At 40.5% G+C, this 22500-nt stretch overlaps 2 protein-coding genes across 2 annotated transcripts in view; both read left to right on the top strand.

The window, feature by feature from the left end:
• LOC138003591 (uncharacterized) overlaps positions 1-12782 on the top strand; it is a 25798-nt gene extending 13016 nt beyond the window's left edge. Inside the window, exons 2-7 of the mRNA XM_068849723.1 lie at positions 1-821; positions 2423-2468; positions 3043-3307; positions 4688-4835; positions 5442-5748; positions 10321-12782. The exon at positions 1-821 is cut by the window's left edge and continues 801 nt beyond it. Coding sequence (XP_068705824.1) covers positions 1-821; positions 2423-2468; positions 3043-3307; positions 4688-4835; positions 5442-5748; positions 10321-10652 — 1919 coding nt within the window. The 3' untranslated portion in view covers positions 10653-12782. The remainder of the gene's footprint in view (positions 822-2422; positions 2469-3042; positions 3308-4687; positions 4836-5441; positions 5749-10320) is intronic.
• Positions 12783-21150: 8368 nt separating this feature from the next.
• The window catches only part of LOC138002122 (uncharacterized), a 9085-nt gene continuing 7735 nt past the window's right edge, over positions 21151-22500 (top strand). Inside the window, exon 1 of the mRNA XM_068848214.1 lies at positions 21151-22500. This exon is cut by the window's right edge and continues 370 nt beyond it. Coding sequence (XP_068704315.1) covers positions 21190-22500 — 1311 coding nt within the window. The 5' untranslated portion in view covers positions 21151-21189.

The raw sequence follows: 22500 nt of genomic DNA, 5'->3' as shown, positions 1-22500 counted from the left end.
GTATCATTTATTTGATGGCGGATGATGTTCAGAAGACGGAGTTTAAGAAGGAGGCTTTGGCGTTTTGTCAGCGTTTCTGGAAAGAGGAGAGGGAGGGCTCCCGCTTTGGCTTTACTGAGCAGAACAGAGTCATCATTGACACTGTATTGGAGCTTTTGAGAGATATGGAAGGAGAGGAAAATGTAAAGCATGAGTATGAAAAACAGGAATTATGGTTTTATGATGGATTCCTGGGTGAAAGCGAAACAGATTTTTATACAACGTTCGATGAGGCAACGGACAATGGAGAGCTCAACGAAATGTTGAATAACAGAGTTAAGCTCTTGGACAAGATTCTTAACCTGTGCATTCGACTTGACATGCACGAGAGTCGTTTAAAGCACACCAGACTGAAGTTAAATTTGTACAGGAAAGTTCTTTTCAAGGCAAACTTTGTCGGTGTGAAAGAAAACAAGAAAGAAACCCTAAGAAGAAAAGTAGAACAACTGAATGGAGATGAAAGAGAACTCCGAAAAACCCTTCTGACTTCCTGGCGAGCGCAATGGGAAAAAAGGGAAGGCATTGAAGAGACAACGGAGACGAGCTTATTTGCCAGAGAAAGAGCAATAAGAGATATCCTTCAACTGTGCTTAGACCTTAACGAAAAGAAGCTTCACAGATGGTACGGAGAGCAAGCCTTATTATTCTATGAAGAACTGTGGAGGAGGAAAGGGGAAGTAATGGACACACGGACGACGAAGACGTTTCTTCGTGACTTCAAAGATCTGGCCTCATCGGTAGGAGATTATGAGAGAAAAAAACTGTGTCAAGACGTCTTGCAGGTTAGTTAGTTGTCTATTGGTAAAAGACAATGAATTTGAAGCCTACCGAGAATGTATGTTAAATGTTTTTGTCACCCCCAAACGAAGCATCGTTTAAATTAAATTCATTTAAGGAATGCATTAAAACGTAATTGGGTCATACCATGCTATATTCCCTCGTATAAGTAACGCTTTAGTGGTCTTCGTTTTTATGTCGGTGTAAGTTTATATTTGATAGTTTTATTCTGTATTATACTGGCCACGTATTATTAGTCTTAAAATTTGTAGCCTTGCCTAGTTTTTGTTTATTTAGACAGCCCTTTCATGGGAATCATCCTACTGAACCTTAACCTAACCTGAATGTATGATTTTTGGTGCAGATATCTATTCCTGGGCCATTTTTTTCGAAGCAGGGAAAGTGATAAACCAAGGGTGAGCACTATGATAACCAATGTTTATCGGAAAACCCTGATCGAACTGGATCGAGCAGAAAGTGACGCCAAAGACTCACCAGTTTTAGAATGTGCAATGCGTAAGTACGCGGCTGAATTAATATGCAGCAAGGGGGTTTCGCTCTTTCAGACTGTTAAACTCGTGGTTTGCATGTACAATAAGCTGCATTTACACGCTTTGATTTTATTAAGCCAGTGAGTAAACGACGCCACTATCCCCTAGATCCAACCCTTTGAGGTCCAAGTGGTCAGTTTTGAACGTGGGTAATCGCGCACCGCGAAATTCAGAACTTACACTCGAAGTAAACAGCCTTTAGATAAAAATCAAGTTCAACGTTTTGCCAGTAAGGCGTTAAGCAAACACTTTCAAAATCTGAAGAAAAAAGGAGGCGATATTTTCATCATAGTAGCACTTTAACGATGAAGGCTTGATTTTTAATGTTTTGATACCACGAAAAATGCGTGGAAAGTTTTTTTTAGCCCTGTCCAAACGGGAAATGTTTGGCGACCAAACACCACCAAACAATGTTTGGTGACCAAACATTTTACGGTTTAGCCACCTTGTTTGTTGCTGCGTGATCGTGGTTGGTCGTGTTTGATAAAATTTCAAAGCCATCAAACATTCGATCGAACAACTTAAAACATTTCTTTTGTTCTCGAAGTTTTGTTCGTTTGGACAGCCGTATCAAACATGTTTGTCGTGCGCATGCGTACCACGCTTGCGCAACCGCTTGTATCCACGTGTGGTTTACGTATATGTGACCCATAGTTCTTTGCTTGTGGAGTTTGATCTGAGTTAGATCAAACATGTTTTAACCGTTTGGCCAGTCACTTCAACATCATGTTTGGTCACCAAACAATGTTTGATATTGTTTGGTCGCCAAACATTTCCCATTTGGACAGGCCTTTAAGATACATTGGTTGTAATAAACAATACTTCAAGAAAACAGTGAGGAAAAACCGACCAGCATGCACTGCTGTTGAACATCATTCAATGCGCACGCACCTTGCACGTTAATGTCCATAAACACGTTCCAGATTGCGCTGATTCCCAGGATTATCTGTAGGCTCTTAGCTAATCAGATTCATGTTAGAGAGTATATTGTACAATAATGTAAGTAATTTGTTGCCTACATCTCATGTTCACACATATATTCTTCATCTTAACAGACGTTCATCAACACTGGAGACAAACCAGCCACCTTGGGACCCAAAGGTACCGTTGCATTTTGGATTCCTTTCTTCTTGGCAACAATATGTTTTACGTAAAAGGCGGAAAGGACGTTGATAGGTTTTTTGGGTGTCTTTGTTACATGGGAGAGCACTTACTTAAGGTCATTTTGACCTCCGTGAAAACTACCAGAAAGATAATTCCACATTACACAGGTATGAATAGGTTGCCCTCTGATTGCCTTGGAAAGAAAGTATGCCATTATAGCTTATATTTATAAATAGTCTGCTTGTGAATTATCGCGGCTTTTAAGTGTAATTGTGTTCATGTGGCTTGAAAACAGTGATCTGGGTTTTGCAGGCATTTGGTATTACTGATGAATGCGCATAATCATCTCTTGGTGCAAGGGCTTTTTGGCATTCACATATCTAAGACAAAAGATTTCGGAAGAGCAGTGAGATGTGTGTGAAAACAAGGTCGACTCCATCCTCGCCTTTATAAAAAGGCCAAGTAACTATAAGCATTAAACTCAGTGTGAAATGGCCAATTAGTCGTTCTTGATTGGTTATAATCTTTCACAATCTTTTAACCTTCTTTTCGTTTATGTTATAACCCCAAGCGCCCTTATTGAACGAAGCCACCTCGACACGAGGGATTGTCAGTGGAGACGAAGAAGAAGGAAGCAAATCCGTATCGGAAGAAGAGGACCAAGAGATAGAAGTAAACTCAGAAGAATCTGAGGAGGACAAAGAGGTCGATGTGACTTCTGAAGAGGAAATCGAGATTTCATCTAAGGATGAAAATGACGAAAATGAAAATGAAAATGAAAATGAATACCCGAGTTCCTTTCGTGCCTCGAATGAGGATAGCAAAGTTATATGCAGGTAAATTCGGTCTTTGGAATTTGGAATTACGGATTGTGATATGCCATTAAAAATAACGCAATCGCAATGCTCCACCGTTTACGATACAGTCAACTCTCTCTAAGACGGGGACCATCGGGACCGGCCTCAGGTGTCCGTCTTAGAGAGATGTCCGGCTTATAGAGAGTCGACGTAGCATGACCCCAGGAAATTTAAGATAATATTGCTAAACCCGTGCACAGTGAATACGGGTCTGTTTAAAGTTTGTTTTAAGTTATTTGCTTGAACGAAACCTACCTGTTTTAGATTACAATACAATTCGGTTGTCACCTCCAAGTTATTTTTTGAATGGGACAATGACTGATTTAATTTTAACTTGTACTGTATGTATTCCGGCGACAAGATAAAAGCTGTCAATTAAACGTCTGGTGTTAAAAAGAGTCCCTAAATCGTAATTTGCGGTCACATTCAGCACCTCACAAGTGTCCGTTAACGATTTCAAAGTGTCCGTTGTCCGTCTTATAGAGGTGTCCGTCTTACAGCGGTGTCCGTTAAGAGAGAGTTGACTGTAGAAGGGGGTTGTCACGCCAGGAAGAACTCAATATATGTAAACCAGCAATTTCGTTGAAATATCGTCCCATCAATCAACAACAACAAGGCTGGCGTAATGGTGAGCAGAGCACTCGCCTTCCGCCAGTGTGCCTGAGAGCGATTCCCGGGTTTGTTGGTTCTGTACTCTGCTCAGAGAGGTTTTTGCGCGGGTACTCCGGGAGCGTTTACCATTTGTCAACAAAAACCTAAAATTCCGGTTGGAAATTCAAATGGTACAGCTCATTCCACCAGAAAGTTTCCGAAAAAGATGGAAATCCTCAGAGGTATTCCTCTTTACCCGTTCCAACCGAAATGACCGGAAAAATCCTGTACCATTTGTAAACTCCCACTCGACCCGGTTCACGTACTCCTCTTTTCCCGCCTTTCGACATTGTAGATGCAGCCGCCATTTTGATTTGTTATTGTTCTCTTCTAGCCGCGAGAGAGTCGGGTTTGGCGAAATACCACACGTGGAAAATCCTGTACCATTACGAGCGTTACATTCCAAATTTTTCGTGCAAATGGTAAACGCCCCGGTTTTCCCCATATCTGAACTGCCGATGCCTATAACTGAGTACCAGTGTATCCCACCACAACTCCAGAAACTCATTGTCCTTCCCTTTGGGAGAGAGGTGTGGATTTTTTAACGTCCCAAACTTCTTTTACGCAAGCGCTGTGGTGTACTGAGGTCCTGCGGTTTATCGCTTTATACAAGTCAAGAAATGTCTGTTATTCAGAAAGGATTTGCAAGAACCGGTTTTTTAAACTGTTCAAGAAGTTATCCAACAACTAAGCTGTCTTTGGAAATAGGTTTGACGTCGACACCTTAATCAGGAACAACCTGGAAGTTCGTGTGACCAGCGACCAGGTGGAGGTTCGCAGCACTCGAGAAACCACGGGAAAGAACTTGTTGTCTCCACCATTTTCAAAATTGCCTACTCTCATTGTGGATCATCAGGTAAGCGCTCACTTAGACACTTGTGTCCAAAAATTCACCAAAGTAGATGCACGCTCAATTGTGACATCCAACGCGAAGTGTCTCTTTAATTTCAAGTCTAAAGCAGGAGATCATCAAGAGAAACCTCCATCTCCCATACTTGGCCTAGGAGTCAACCCTTTCCCGAGTATATTTATTTATAGAGCGCCTCCCTTGGGAGATCGAGCACGCCCACTTTTGTAAAAGCCAATCAAAACAAAGCTACCGCAGCGTCAAGGGAAATATCATACTCTTCGCGGGAAAAACCTGTTCCTAAAAATAACAGTAATGTATCAGCTCTCTTACCGTATAATGTGATTGGCTCGCTACTCAGGACAAAAACAAGACAGTGATGTAGCAGCTCTCGTAACCTATTTTCTGCCTATTTTTCTTCTTTGTTCCTAATTTTTGGTAAATGGCACATTCCTCACAACCATATCTAGCTCTTTCCGCTTGTTACCTAGACACTATTTGTGCTTTTAATTGTCCTTGTTGAATTGAACCGTTTTTAGGTGGCCAAAGGGGCACCGAGAGCACAACTTTGCTCAACGGACAATTTTACTGAAGCATTTTATATTTTCTTGTCAGAAAACACCTGTGGAGTTCTTTGGTTTACCTTTTTCTGATACCACATTTGATGACATTCCTTTTGATGGTCAGTATGGCATCCTCACTGCGTGCAAAGGAGTGTTACAGGAGATCAAAAGAGAGCAATTTTACGATAAACACGTAGAATTGAAAGCAAAAATGGGCTTAAGAGCAGTAAAGGAGAGTTTTCTTGCGGAACTTTCGAAGCTGCCTCAGGAACACAAGGAAAGATGCTTTGACAAAATCGTCAGTGCGCTACGAGAAGGCGGTGAGGATCTGAAGCATATAAGAGATCGTCTTCTTGAAGGTGCGTAGGTTTTCGTAAAGAAAGAAGTCTATTACGATTCTTAGTGTTTTGAACATGAGAGTCTTTTCATTTTGTACGTTGAAGGAAATCGATTGATAGTCTTCATAAGAAGGCAGTCAAAGTAATATTGAAAATGAATTATGCACAGTTGTTCTTATGCTTACGATGTCGTGAAAAACCTTAATTTGGTAAAACAATTTGTATTTTTCACGGTGAGTGCCGGGTATTGTAATGTAATGAAATGCATGCCGAGCGTGCAGCACTATTCTTTGCAGAGTATTTCGTGGCACTGTCGTTGTTGCTATCGTTGTTTCAATTAATAGAGAGCTCAAGTAAGGACAACGACGACGATTACGAGATAGCTTTGACGAAAGAAAACAATTGCTTTGCACGCCATCCATGTTCGTTTTGCGTTTTGGTACAGTTTTCAAAAAGGCTCTATTTTATGGGGCTTAGAAATGTACCAATGAAAATAACGGATAGAGGAACATGCAAACCAGCAGAAGGAAACTGTACTTGAGTATTCACATGCGTACCAGAGAGGTTAAGCAAGTGAATATCCAGATGCTAGTAACGTTGAAGATGTACCCATTTAGCTTCAAGAGCCTTAGGTCGTTTATCAAGGTTCTTCATGGACTACGTTTTTCGCTGTTCTGCGGGCTCTACAAAGTCATGCTCCTCAGATTTCAAATGAAACTATTGATGTTGAAGGTATAACGCACCTGTAAAGATTGATGATAGATTTGTCGCTTGGTAACGGGGAAGACTGAGAACAACTGACAAATCAGAGTCATACGCACCTTCAACATCAGTAGTTGCATTTGAAATCAGAGACACTTGACTTTGCGGTAGAACCCGCTGACCAGCGGGAAACATAGTTCATGAAGAACCTTGATAAACGACCTAAGGCTCTTGAAGCTGGGTGAGCGACCTACAATCCTCGCCAAAAATCCTTGAAACAGCCCCTTCCCCTGCACAGTGTTGAGATGACATTTTACTGTTTGACTGGCTGCAACAACATTGAAAGGGAGGGGACGAATACGGTGCGAAAATGTTGAAAGTGTTTCAAGGTTTTTGTCGAAGATTGTAAATCCACAAGAGTTTTTATTTTATTTTTTTTTTTTGTATTTTATTTATTTTTATTGTTTACGTTTAGTAATAACAAAACAAATGACTACATTAGGACAACACTAAGCTACAACACACACACGCACAAACTACATTAAGGCTACCTAAGCTGATAACAACAAACTGAGAATATTAAGTTAACACGTTTCGACGAGGCCGCGAGAGTTGTGAACACTTCTGCAAATACGTTATTGCCCTTGTCTACAATACTTGCCCCACTTTTGAAGATGAAAAGCCAAACTCTTTCCACTTTTTGAAATAGCAGTCTCCAACTCATAAACAGCTTTAATTCTGGAAGTACATACTCGGAGAGATGGTACGAGAGCGTTGATTCTACAATAATATACGTACTGCTTAGCAATAAGCAGGACGTGATTAAAAAACAAGAAATCGTCTTTGCGCTCCCAACTACCAAAAATTATATCAGCCTTAGTAAGTAAATCTACTTTAACACCAAGATCATTAAGCCAGTCCGAGAGATCCTTCCAGAACGAGAGAACATAGGGGCAGGAAGTAAACAAGTGCTCTAGAGATTCGTCCGCATCTTCACAAAAGGAACAGTCAGATGATAGTTTTATACCAACCTTTTTCAAATAGACATTCGTTACTAAATATCTATTTAATATTTTGTACTGAAATGGTCGAGTCTTTGAATCCATTGCAACAGTGAAAGGAAGGCTATAGATCTTCTTCCAATCTAAAACGACATTAGCATATTCTGCTTCGTATTTCGATTGAGCTGTCGGTTGTTTAATAACGCTAGAGCGAAGTTCTTTGTACACGGCCTTAGAAACCACTTTGCTAAGCGCTACATTTTGACCATTCAAACAAAGTTGAGTATGGTTCTCTGAATGAAAAGGCTGTAGATTGACATACTGATATATCTGTAAAGACTGACGATACTCTGTTGGCAAAGCATCGCACAATGCAATTAATTGGAAGGCGTCGAGAGGTGATATATCTAATTTTCAAAAATCACAGCAGGGTGCCAATCCATTTTTTCCGAGCGCTAAATCACCTAATGAAATTATCCCTTTATCAACAAGTCTACGATTATAAACAGACTTACCATCAACGCAAACATGCTTATTATTCCAAATAATAACTTCGGACAGTGTTTCTTGCGAAATATCGTAACTATTGATCCTACTCGCGACTGAACATTGCGCAAAGCAGTTAAGACATTCTTCGTAGAACCTCGGAAGCTTCACTCGCAATTTCTTCACATCAAAATTGCAGCTTAAAATGAATTTACCTCCAACCGATTTCAAATAATACGATAGAATGGTCTTCCAGCTGCTAGGCTCATTACTCGCGAATTTCTTATAGCATAGTATTCTCTGAGTCTTAATCATAGATTCCAAGTGTGGAGCTTTAAGACCGCCATCCTCAATGTCATTGATAAGCGTTAGACGTTTAACTTTATCTTTACCCTTCCAAATAAAATCGAAAATTAATTTATTTGCCTCAGATATAATCTCTTTGTTAAGGCTTATCATACCAGCACGATACATAAATATTGGAACTACAAATGTCTTAACGATCTGAATTCTGCCTATAACGGTTAGGTGTCTCCACTTCCATATCTTTAATTTTGTTTTGATGGAGTCGATTATTTCATCAAAGTTTAGCTTCTGTTTAAGACGATAATCATATGAGAAGTATACCCCTAAGATTTTCAAGGCTTTCTTGACTTTGATATCTTGCAATTCATAATCATCACTTACTGCAGGATCTTGATTACCCAAAAACATTATTTCCGATTTCTCAAAATTAATCTTGAGACCTGAAAGCAGACCGAATTATTTTACAAGCTTAAGAAAATTAACTAGAGAGCAATCGTCCCGCAAAAAAAGCTGTCAAGTCATCAGCAAAGAGTCCCATTTTGATTTCCTCATTATTAACATCGATTCCTCGAATGCTTTTGTCACTACGGAGATTGATTGCTAATATTTCCATACAAATAACGAACAGATATGCCGAGAGGGGGTCCCCTTGTCGCACACCTCTCTGCACTTGAAAGGGTCCGGTAGAAAAACCATTATTTAAAACACAGCTCGAAATATTATTATAGAATGTATATACCCACTGTTTAAAGGACGGACCAAAATTAAAAACAGAGAGGGCCTCAAAAATAAAGTTTTTGTTGCTCTCTAAATGGGTAGAGCATCCGCCCGGTGTTATAGAGGCATCATGATAAGTTCGATTCCAGCTTAGATCTCAAATTTTAAAAATGTTTTGTCACTCGTTGCCAACTGCCAAACACCTAATGCTACCATCCTTCTCAAGGGCGCAGTACACCTTCATCATCAATAGTTGCCGTTCTTCTGGATATTCACTGGTTCAGCTTCGCGGCTACGCATGTAAAAACTCATTAACAAGTATAGTCTGCCTTCTGCTGCTTTGGATCTTGTTAAATCCATTATTCTGATAAGTACATAAACAATGGAGTTTTTTGTGTCATCTTACTCGAGGCTGTGAAACGACACCTGGCCATAGTTGTTGAAAAGGTGGATAACGCTATCCACCGGATAAATCACTATCCACTGGATAGCGCAAATGGTTTCGCTATGACTTATCCACTGGGTAGTGATTTATCCGGCGGATAGCGCTTTCCATCGTTTGAACAACTTGGGCAGGGGCCCGTTTCTCAAAAGTTCCGAAAGGCAGGTTTCCAAAATACGATAACTGCGATTGGCTTATTCTGGAAAGCAGGTCCTGCAATATGTTTTAAAGAACAGAACAAACGAAATATTTGCGAAGTTTCATGCCTTGAAACCTTTCCCTTTTGAAGATACCGTGGGATTTATGTCACCCGAAATACGCCCGAAATGCTTTCGGGCCCCTGATCTTAAACCGATCAACCATTCATATATGAACAGAAATGCGCGTAAATGCTCGCTCAAGTTTGATGACTGACGAAGTGTCCTACTAAGTCTTCGCGTAATCTACATAAAGTAAATTCTCGAATTAGCGCGCAGCTTCAAATTAGCCCCCTCCTAACGGTGAAAATATTAAATGAGCGCTCCGGCTCAAGTTTTGCTATTGCAGTTTTATTTTATTATCATGTTGCATTTTGGGTTCAATTCAAATAAAGACTGTTGTTATATTAAGGCTGAAAATTGAGAAATTATTTAAGTGCCCCCCTTCAAATAAGCGGCCCCACTCGAATAAGCGCCTCCTTCTCACCTTAGGAAATTAAATAAGCTTCCCGGGCGCTAATTCGAGCATTTACGGTATTTACAAACACAAGATCAACGCTAGCGTCAAGGTTGTTTGTTTTTGTTTGAGTTTTCGGAACTGTTTAGGTTTACTATAAGATGGACATTGTTTCATTTTGTCACCAGTAGACTAGGACAGGATTAATGTTACATGTAAGTTTGGGGAGAGGGAAAGTGAGACACTTCACTAGCATCTATATGAATTTAACTTGCCTTACATTAGCTCGAGCCAAGATCAAAGAACCAATCAAGGATCACAGTAACATTTGTGATGTGGTTGCGGATAAAATACCAGAAGGATTCGCTTGGAAAACTCTAGCAAGAGATCTCAAACCACCGATTCCAGAATGTGCTGTTGATGAAGTACTTGAGGCGGAAAGAGGGTCTCCAAAGGAATGCTGTCGAATTGCGCTCAGGACATGGTACGAGGGATTTACGTCCCAAGCAACAAGTCAAGAGCTCATGCGGTGTCTCACAGATATGGGTTTCGCAAGCCTTAATTGGCATATAATGAAAGAACTCGGCCTTGTATCATTCAAAGATATGCCAGTCTGAGAGGTGACTAGTCATGCATCAGTTCACTTGCGGAAAGTGCACGTGGACATTGATGATCAGTAGCATGATCAACTTAACTAGATTTAACACCCGGTCCCAGTTGTTTAAAGACTGGTTAACTTTATCTGCTGGATAAGTCCCTATCCTACAGTTTCAATATGTGCAAAGATATTTGTATTTGAGCACGTAACCGTTGATATGCACAGTCACTCTAAGCACATGTAAGTAAAAAGTTTGGCCCTCGTTTAACGTGAAGTGTATTTCATACTTTGGATAGTGACTTACGCACCGAATAAAGTTATCCGGCTTTTTAACATCTGGATACACTTGTCCTACACTAACAAACTGGGCCCGGTTGTTCGAAAGCCGATTAACTTAATCCGGGATTAACTTAAACTTTTGTTTCATGTTTTCAACTTTTTGATGAAAGTATCTTTTGCTTATTTTTGTTTTTCAAGATTGACTTCTTCTAATGTATAGTTTTGCCAAATATCAGCTTTGAACAGCATTTAGTATTAGAGAAATAAACTCCTTGGTTAATTTTTAATCTGGGATTAGCGTTAATCGGCTTTTGAACAACCGGGCCCTGGAGTATTACCTCATCTTACCAAAAGTTTCAGTTAAGTACTGTTCCATGGGAGGAGGGAGATCCTAGCGAGCGAAACAATTTCTCGTTTGGTTTACATGCAGAAACTTTGGTCTGCGGTGTTGCTCGTCAATGGTTGAACGAAGTTGCTGAAAGCCCAGGTGCCACCATGTTTGTTTTCTGTTTCCTATATATGCTACTGGGACTTTCTGAGTGAAAGTACTTGACATGGTGCTAGAATCTCCCTAACTCTTGGATCTTCAAGAAACTAGGGAGGTCTTCGTGCATTGAAGAGCCGACCGCAAGGTTGAAAAATTTGCGTGTAAAATTAGACTACGAGCAGACCCTGTTTCACCGCTCAGTTCATTGAACGCGACACGAAAAGGAAAACCCACGCGATAACAACATGATCATGCGAAATCTGCACTCGAGCGTTGTTCTCGTGCCTGTTTTCTGTTTCGCCTTGCGCTCCACGAACTGAGTGGCGAAAAAGGGACTTTTCGTAGTCTGCTAACTAAGCGGCGATAGAGAAACTTCTTGCAGTGCAATATAAAACAATTTCAGAAAACATAACCCATTGCGATGATCCGTTTTTGAAGGATCTTCCTAGTGCTAGAAAATTCCTTCTACCATGTTCCTTAGAAAAGTCCCTTGGAGAGAAAGTGGTGGCCAGGAGAAAGCGTTGGAATAATTAGAGGACACCCTCTCCTTTCTACCGCTCCAGCGGGCGTCATCTCTTAATTAACCACGTCCTGAACGATCAGATGGATTGGAGCTCTCCAACCATATCTGCTCTATGTCTTTGCGTTTGAGGCAACAAATTTTTGGATAAGTGTAAACTGCGTACTTTACACACAAGCATTGTCCAGTGACCGGACATGCGTGCTTTTTTTCCCGATTCGGTGAAGTCATTTTGTATCCGGCCATTCTGAGCCCCCTCTCGTTTTGAATATGCAGACAGGAGTAAAGGTGGCATAGGGACAAATGCTATAGCCATAAAAGAGTCAACCAGGCCTTCGATTATACCAAAATGCACAGGGTATGAGACATTCTAGTGCGAGTTGCTGCCAAAATTTCCATACGCTTCTCCCCAGTTTTCAGAAAAAAACAGCATAATGCTACAATCATATTAGTATTATGCCAGCATTATGCCTGATGCTCCAGATATAGTATTATTCTCAAAATTATGCTGGCATAATCCGACAGACCCTAACAAGAAGCGGATTGTAGATTGCTGCTTGTAGGTTGGATTAATCAAGCCAAAAGAAGAAATCAAAACGATCCTTTCAATTTTCATTAGCGTCCTTTACAGTGCGTCGAAGTGTCTGAGTCTCTTAGTTCTGAACAGCATCATCAGGGTTGAAGAGAACTTTTCCTCATGCGCATGGTCAGAATCAACGGTCAGTTGAATAGGCTACAATACTCGTCAAAAATCTTGAAACACTTGTGTCTGTTTTCCCTTCCCCAATGTTGATTTGGGTATCACAGTGGTCTCAGTGCTTCAAAATAACGCGTGGCTCAACATTGGGGAGGGAGAAGGCACATTTCGGGGTGGGGGGGGGGGGGGGAGGGGGGAAACAGTGTGAAGTAGAAATCTCAGGATTTTTCCAGAAAATTCGAGAGAAACGGTGTCTAATTCAACGATTTGTGACGAGTATTGTAGTTTCGAATTGTGCAGCAACAAAAGAACAAAGTCGAGGTTAAGGGGAATAATTTGCATTTTCCTTTCTTTTGAGCAATAAAAAATGCTAATTATTCCCCCTTAACCTCGACTCTCTTCTTTTGTTGCTGCACAATTCAAAACTAACCTATTTCCATTGCATTCGAAAATGCAAGGGTAGATAGGTCGAGGAATACCCTCTACAAGGAAACTTCAGGTTTAATTAAAAAACAAAACATCGAAGAGCAACGCTTTTGTCAGAACCACAATTCCACTTATGAAATTTTTAATCCCCCTTATGAAATATTTATATATTTTTATTTAAAAACGTACTCGGCGTATTCGCGTCAAACGTTGGTGCCGATAAACCACTGCCTATCTTTTGTTTTATTTAAAGGGGCTGTGAAATAGCATTTCAGCTCATTCTAAAGTTGGTATATGCTTGTAGGAGTAACAGAATTCATACAAAATTTAATTAAGTCGTTTCAAAATCTTCGAAGAAGATTCATCCTTCTAGTGCATGATTGTTCGTAAGAAAAAATAGAATAAACTCTACAAGCTTAAGAAAATTTTAAGTTTAAGAAACAAACAACAGAATCACTGCCCATCTTTCGTTTCATTTAAAGGGGCTATGAAATAACATTTTACCTATTACAAGGTTGGTGTATGCTTGTAGGAGTAACAGAATTTATACAAAGTGTATTTATTTAGTCTTTGTGAAAATCGTTGATTTGCTTGTGCTGCATGATTACATGTTAGACGAAATAAAATAAAAAGTAAAACGCCTCTTTCACCCACGGTGGAAAGGTTGGCAAGAAAGCGAATTCAAAACTTACTTATTTCATACACAGTTTACAACTACTTGTCTTGGCATTGCAATGGGTTATTGATCCTTTCCTAAACATGCGAAGTCGCGGACTCCATTATTCAATCTCATTATTTCATTCTTTGCTTACCAATTTTTCACGCCGAAAACCTTTTTTGTCCATAACACAATATTTTCAACATGCATGTGGTCTTTGCACTATTGCTTGCGTGACTTTCCCCTCCTGATTTGAATTTGCTTCGTGACTCAAGTCTTCGTTCCTCTAGCCCCATGTGCAGAGATTCTTTTGGCTCGTCACGCAATCTTTCCTCCCCAACGAACCTCTGCTGAAACTGTGACGAGCCACATTCCTTTCCTTTTGTTAAGTAACTGTCATCTAGAGACCACGTGCGAGTTATAGAGGAACCAATTGACGCTGTGTAGATTGCTTCCCTGGGAGCACCAATAAAACTTGCTCACAGGGAACGAAGCTGTTCCAAGATAGTCCTCAAGGCCCGGGGAAATGGCTTCAACATTTGCTTCTGCTTCGATTTTGTTGAACAGCGATGGTGAAGCCGTTTGCAAATATGTAAATATCAACAAATCTCAGACCGGGTACAGAAATTTCAAGTCTGTATGCTTTTGGGTCACGAAAGATTGCGTGACGAGTCACAAGAGGCTGTCGTTCCTCTTGAACAGCTGTCGGGGATTGAAGTGCTCCTGCCTTACAGCAAAAGAAACGTGGCGTCCTTGTCATCAACGAAAATAAGCTGAGTGCATAACGCACCCGTTGTTGAAAGACCAACACCTAACGATTCTTAAGGTTATTGCCGTGGCAAAAAAGGATGTGCTGGCTGTTCTACAAACCGGTTTAGGTAAATCCTTGATGTATCAAATCATTGCCCCGCCTCCGGTGTTTAAGACTGATGCATTGTCGGCATGCTTATGAACCAAGTCTCGATTGTATTAGTACTAGTGATATCGCCTCCGAGACCACGTGAACAAGTTGAGAAAACAGTGGGATGAAAACTTTCTTATAGCAGATTCATGTTGCTTTAGATGGCGAAGATAGCGAACAAGTTTCAGTTTGCCGCTGGCCTTCGAGCCACTGGAAAATCTTTTAAAGTTTCAACTTACATTTGCCCACCCAGAAGCCTTGGTTGAAAACAAACGTGCCTTGAAGATTCTGAAAACGCAAGACTTTCAAAATCGTGTAAGAGCTGTTGTTGTGGACTGGTACGTAAGTACTATAAACCCTATAATTATTTTATACTTTGATAATTAATGTATATTAAAACTATATTTTATAAGCCTAAATTGTAATTCAGAGAATGAGTATTTCTATTGAAAGCCAGGTATTTTGTTGGGATTGTCCCAGGTTTACTGTTAGTTAATTTATTGCCATCATCTTAGTACAGGAGTACACGATTGAAATTCAGTTTTGTGTTTTGCTTAGTATTTATGCACCTATCAATGTTAAGCCCCCAGGAAGGGTGGGGGTGGGGGGGGGGGAGGGGAGGTGTCGGGCTACCCGTGGGGCTTTGACTGTTAGGTCTGTCCCCAGGGTGGGGATTTGGATTGTACGACATATCCCAGGGTGGGGAATTTGACATGGCCACCATCTTCGACAATGAAGAAGACTTGGAAATCAACAATAATAAAAGCAAGGTGACACACATAACACCAACCCGGTTTGGAAATCAACTTTGTTCCCAAGGCTGTTCCCTCCCCAACTAGTGAGGGAAAGGCCCTGGGAACGAGGTTGCCCGAAAATAACTCCCCAGAAGGCGTTCAAATGAAATTCCCACGTTCGTGAGAGGTGGCTAAACGAAAGGTGAGTGGTTCATACATTGCACTCTTATTGTGTGCAGCAAGGTCTAAAGGGTATTATTATGGCTCTATTAACTCACGCCAGGGTGTGGGCTTTTCCTACCTTTGGCTAATTATGTTGTCGCGGGGCTTAACATTGATAGGTGCATTATAAGCTAGATAAAATTAAAAAATTAAACGTAGTTCAGTGTTGTCTGTATTCTTATCAACAACGTTTGTCATCACAGTGGTCAAAATGTTGTGGACTCATGAGGTGCAGCCGAGATAGTCCACAACAAATTTTGACTATTGTGATGACGAATATTGTTGTCGATAAGAGTACAGACAACACAGAACCACATTCGATTTGTTTTTTACCACAATATTTAACGCCAAAGAAAATGTTTATTTCAGAGCGTGACTCAGATCATGACTCAAAGAAAGGGCAAGCGTTGTCTACAGTTTTCTCGCAATATGATTGGTTTATATCCCAAAATGAACATTACTGATTGGCTATTACATTGCGTGACAATTTGACGTGAGTATGACTCGAGCAGCGTTGTTTAGACTGTTGTTGACAACGGCAAATTTGCCAATCAGATTGTGAGAGATTGAGAAGCAATTGTGGTAGAATTCTTCCTTTCTATGTATAATAATCTTTTTTTTTTGTTTTTACCTGGCCAGAAGCCATCTAATAGCCCCTCCCAGGGGTTTTGGGGAACAGGGGAACAATGACAAAATATATTGTGTTCCCTTGTTCCTGAAATTACTTTTAATTTAAACTTGTTTCCAGCTTTTTTATCCCTAAAATTATTTATGTTCCCTTGGAACAAGTTTAAAAGTAATTTTGGGAACAAGAAAACACAAGCAAATCTTTTAAGGGAACAAGGACCCCCCTGAGAGGGACTCATTTAATCCTCTGGCTTTGGCTTTCTTGAAGTGTACCTCTCAAATGTTTATTTATATAAATAATGTACATAGACATCTCCTGCGTATGAATAAGTGTGTAATGTGATTGATGCCTTCTTACTGATTTGTTAGATCATTGTTTTGTTTACATCATCTACAAGAAAGTAGCAAATTATTAACAAATCTAATCCGAGATAGTTTCATGGATATAAAGTTGGAATTCATGATGTTTGATATAAAAATTAATTTGGTTTATCAATTTTCCATGTAAAGAGATTGAAAAGATGACGCTTTGAGTCTACGTCATAGTGTATTGAGGGAATGTGAGTTGTACATGTATGTTGTTTATGTATCAAGTGGGGGAGCTATGCCATATTGGTGGAAACACCTAATCAAAGTGGGGATTTACTGCTTTTATCAATTTTCCTTTCTAATAACGTCGGTTATATTAGATGAGTTTTACTTAAAGGGGCTATTGTTTGTTTGTTATTTTATTTGTTTGAGCAGGTTGAAATTATGGCAGCTATTCAGCTGATGTGGACCTGCTATACCCACCCACCCATATACACACATAGGACAGCCACAACACCGGGAATTTCATCCCCTACACTTCTCGAATAGTGTGTGGGTTCTTTAACGTCCCACAGTTAAAGTTATTTGTGAGACGGGACCTCCGGCTTATCGTCCTTATGCGAGAAGACTTGAAAGTCTAACCCTTTGCGGATGTAATTACAAAGGCAGCACTTTCTCCTCAGTTCTTTAAAGACCCTGAGTGTTGGTCCGGCCGGAGTCGAACTCACGACCTCCCGCATGGCAGTCCGGTGCTCAACCAACTGAGCCACATGTTTTGGGGAGATCTTTAGTTAATCGCAAGTTCAAAACTTGAGAATGGTAATGTGGAATTCATTTACTGATAAAATTATCGTTACTTCATGTACAAGATGATTCTGAGAAGAAATGACATTTATCCAAGCGATTTGCCATAAACTTGAAAAACGTTGTGCCGACTTTTTTTGCAAGATTACCTAAGTGCATCTGTGTCAATCTTGTTCATTTGTGTCCATCCATGCTTCTCTTTCCTATTGCTGTATTTGTTTTATGTTGTTCAAAAGTGCTTGTTTGAGATGTTGGTTGACGGTTTGGAACGGAAAGTGGTCAGCTAGCCTTTTTAGGGAAGCAGATAGTTCGCTGAAAAGTTTCAGTAAGGGTCTTTCGAGTAGCGCTTTCTTAAAATTAAATTTCATTTCATCAAATAGCGAGTGGCACTTCAACTTTCAGCTAAGGATTTGATCTAAACAGAGGAAATAAAATACGTCCATATAGAATATGTTTATACGTTGTAAGAACTTACAAAATGGCATCAAAAGGCTTTTAGGTAAATGTGTTCGTTTACAGGTACATGCCCTTGGCGTTGCGCAATGAGTGCGGGTCCTTTGGCTAGAAAAGCGTAGTTAATTACTGCATTCGGAAGTGCGAGATAGTCCATTTCTTCTGTGAGGACTCAATTGTCGGTGTTTAAAGTTTGTTGGATTCGTGCTGATCGAAAGTGAATATTAAAAGGTCTCCACATACCTGTAGGTAGAACAATAGCAATCCATACTATGATAGGTTCTGTCCAGAATTCATTAATCTGAAGTGCAGCGTGTCCCATACAAAATGATATTAATGTCAGTATTCCCAATAATACCGTCGTTTCTCGTTGCTTCATCCCTGTCCGAATAAACGACAAATCTACGAATGACAAAGATAAGAATTGAGTGAGCACATGCTGGTAATTTGGAGTGGGGAGAAATAGGTTATTGCAAAAACCTTTGTTTTTGTAGAAGATATGTGAAGCAAAACAAAATGGTATTTTATACCGTACCTGGCGCAATTTTTCAGGCAACAGAGTCCAATCAAGGTCGTGGTTATAGCACTCTTTTAAATCACTGTCCATTGCTTGCATACGGTTAGCCATGGTTGGAAAATTGGGGAATATCAGCATACACTCGTTGCAGTCGTGTATTGTATACTTAAAGTGCTGTTTGTGCTCTTTAAATGGCGCCTTATGAAGAGTGATTAGCGGAAGTGTGGAAGAAATAGGTTATTATTGTATCTTTATTAGCGGTTAATCCAGAGAGTTGTGATCCTAATTGTGTGATATATCATTGGGTTGACGAGAAAACGCATTTCCCGTTGACCGGAACAGACAGCGTCGTAAGCGAAACGTGATATTGGAAGTCCTGAGCATGTGGGAAATAAATATAAATTGTATTTATGCAAGTACCTATCGTAGGGAGCAAAAGCAATTGTACTCTGGGAGAGGCAACTTGTTCTATGTTACTGATCTTAACTTATTGGTGCCTTCGATTTTATCATCAAAGGACCAAACAAATTCCTTTTGTAACGGTGTGCGGTTCATCCACACTTCAACTTGCAAGGAATTTATGACAGTGACAATGAAAAGAACTATTGTATCCTGTAAATAGGTTACAGGGGTGTAGCCCTTCCCGGGCTTTCCCTAGATTCAAAATTCATAATAGGAAATGTGCAAATTTCGAAACCAAAACATTTCATTTCTGATGTCGTTTTCAGGAACTATTCCCACAAGATGTGCAAAGGCTATCTACGCCCTTAAGTCAGCATGTACGTATCCACAAAAATACAATCTGAAGCCACGAGAAAATCACAACCCCAAGGCAACTTTGCCCACGCGGAATCCCTCCGTAAGCTTTTAATAAAGAGCCCAAAGTAACTGCACTTAGCATCAGCATCATAGCTAGAAAAGGTTAAGACGCGAGCTGCACGGTTCTGAAGCTTCTGTAGCCTGTCAAACAACGTTTTACCACAATTTCCCAGACAGGATAGCAATAGTCGAAATGAGATTGAATTAGTGCATTGTATATATAATGAAGAGTGGGTGGTGGGACAAACGGTCTAATTCTTTTTATTGCTCCTATCCCTGAAGCGACGTGCGTTTACCACCGTAGATTTTCATCAATAAATATTCCAAGCGATTTAATAGAGGAAACATAGAGGAAACATGTTCAATCGCAACATTATCAATCAAAAGCTTAAGTGGGTTTGACAAACTACTAAATTTTTGTCTGGAGCCAATTAGCATAAATTCAGTTTTAGCCCTGTTCAAAGTAGAAAGCTTTTACAACGTCTTATCACACTTCCCCTGTTTGTTCGTCGGCACAGGCTTTTAGAACGAGGCATACACACTTTCCCTTGTTTGTTTGTCAGTGCAGGCTCCGAAGTATACACTCTTTCGCTTGACGGCCCGGCTTCTTAGAACGAAGAATACACGCTTTCCCTTGTTTGTTTGTCGGCGCAGGCTCCAAAGAATACACACTTTCGCTTGTCGGCAATGTAACTCTTCTATTAAAATCGCTGTTCTTGAAAAGGGAACTCTCAGAGGCTCTATGGGCAAGAATCGTGGGTAGTTTATTAATGAATATTTGTGCCGCAATTGTGGAATCATAATGGATCATGATGTAAGAAGTAACTTGCAATTAGGACTTGAAATGTATTTTAGATACACATAAGTCACAACATCCATTTCTTTCTGGTACCGGCTCTTAGAAAGCTTTTACAACGTGTTATACACACTTCCCCTGTTTGTTCGTCGGCACAGGCTTTTAGAACGAGCCATACACACTTTCCCTTGTTTGTTTGTCGGCGCAGGCTCCGAGGTATACACATTTTCGGTTGTCGGCACAGGCTTTTAGAACGAGGCGTGCACACTTTCCTTGCGTTCCTGTAAACCTTTGACGGCATAGGTTTTGAGAACGACGCATACACTCCTTGTCTCGTTTGTTTTGGTAGATGCGGCTCAGTGTGTTCATGTTTATGGACAACAGCTCATTCACAAATTGGACCGCGACGCATCCACACATTGACAGGCATAAAAACTAGCAACAACATGCAATAGTCGAATCGACACGGGTCATAAAAGGGTTTCACGAATTGTACGGATCGATCGATTCGTGGGGACAGCTGTGCGACGGTATTATCTAATGAGATGCATTTTTCCGGTTGAGAGATCGTGTCTTCGGGTAGTTTCCGCATAAAAATGAGCGACATGCTGCCACTATAACATGCAATACTCGAATGGATACGGGTCGTAAAAGCGATTCACGAATCGTACGGATCGTTCGATTCGTGGGAATAGCTGTACGTCGATTTTATCTAATGAGATGCATTTTTCGGGTCGACAGATCGTGCATTCGGGTCGTTTCACTTAGTGAGTATTGGACATGCATGACTTTTTGGGCAACTTTGGTGTCACGAAATTACATCATTTTGCGTGGCATAGCCGCTTTTAACATTGGATAAACTGATTGTTCAAAGAAAAGAAGAAAAGGGTTAATTCAATATCAACATACATTATCAACAAGCTATAACAAAGCCCACAGCCCACATCCCACATCCTATGCTCCCTGCTACTACCCTGGCAGAAACCCATTCCCACTCATCCCTCCCCCACCCTCCCTTCTTAGGAATCCAATTAATCTATGAGCTGGCTTGCAGGAGCCGTTTATTTTATATTTTATCCTCTTTTAGAGCGTTGTTTGTCATTTACGGGGATGGCATTTTTTTTTTCTTGGCGTAGTCCCTGTGGGACTTTCCGCCATCACTCTGCTCTTGTTTACTTCCGGTCACGTTGATGCTTTTTTAAACAACCAATCAAACTTGCTTTCTCGCCTTTTGAGACTGCATGCGCAATAATAAAGGAAGACTCGAGGGGCGACAACATTCGCGTTGTGCAGCTCCTAATTTAAATATGGCGTCCACAGTTGTTCATTCCTTCACGTTAAACCAACTCTTTCGAGACATCTCCAATAAGTTTTCTCCTCTAGAATCAGCGGAGGTTGTGAAGTTGTCGAAGAGCATTTTTGGGAAACACTTTTACTCTCTTCAAAACGAAGATCTGTTGTCATGTCTCAGACGTCTACAAGAGCTTGGTTATGTCTCGAATAGCAAACTCGCTCTCGTCAAAGATTTTGTCGCTTCAAAATCCAGCAAAAAGAAGGAAATCAGTGAGACTATTGAAAACTTTATAGCTTCACATCCTCTTCTGTATGATCCGGAGAAACAATTACAAGGAAGGAACGACGATATCAAGAGGATCACATCAACACTTGAAGCAGGGAATTCATCCGTTGTTAATTTGCACGGCCCGGGAGGAGTTGGAAAGACAACCCTTGCTCAAGAGATTTCCTCAAAATGGCGTGGAGGAAAGTCTTTTATTTTCGATCTAAGAGAGGCAAATGATATGACAGCTCTATATTTTAGCCTCATGAACAAGCTAACCCTTACTGTGCGTGTTGGATACGTAGACATGAGTTTTGTAGTGGAAAAATTCTTGGAGAAAGCTTTTGAAGAAAGCGAGGGGTTGCCTGTGCTTTTTCTTTTTGACAACGTTGAAGAGTTTACCTCGGGACAGGGGAAGGAAGGCACGAACTTAAAAAAATCGTTTATGGAGTTCTTAGAAAAGCTTATAGGATATTATAAAGACAGGCAGACGAGAGCTTTAAGGATACTTTTGACGTCAAGGACGCCATTGAATGAGGTCAACAAGGTGGTGGATTATGAACTGAAACCACTTGGAGATAATTTTTCGGAAAAAATCCTTCTTTCTGACGAGCCTACGGACATTAACATGGTGCAAAAAGAGAAGTTGCTTAGTGTCTGCAATGGGAAACCTCTTCTCTTGAAAGGGTTAGCAGCAATTTTGAAACAGGAAAGGAAACGTCCCAGCGACCTGATCAATGAAATTGAGAAATTTATCCGGGATTTTGAAGAGAAAGGGGACACACCGAAGTCCAAGCATGAAGAACTTCAAGATGCCAAAGAAAAAGCTTATGGTTATGAGGAAGGAGTTGGTCATGGTGAAAAATCTGTGATCCATGAAATGTTCAACACACTACCATCTGACTGCCTGAAAGCATCAGCAGTTTCACTTTCTTTGTTTTGTGGCCCATTCTCTGTCTCCACAGCAGCACAGGTTCTTGGCATTAGTGTGCCAGAAACTGTGGCTCAGCTTGAGGGGCTAGAAACCAGTGCCATCATTTCCGTTGTGAACAGAGAAGAA

This window comes from Montipora foliosa, chromosome 5 (assembly GCF_036669935.1).
Source record: "Montipora foliosa isolate CH-2021 chromosome 5, ASM3666993v2, whole genome shotgun sequence".
Taxonomy (NCBI): Eukaryota; Metazoa; Cnidaria; class Anthozoa; order Scleractinia; family Acroporidae; genus Montipora; species Montipora foliosa.
This window is presented reverse-complemented; position numbering and strand designations above follow the sequence as displayed.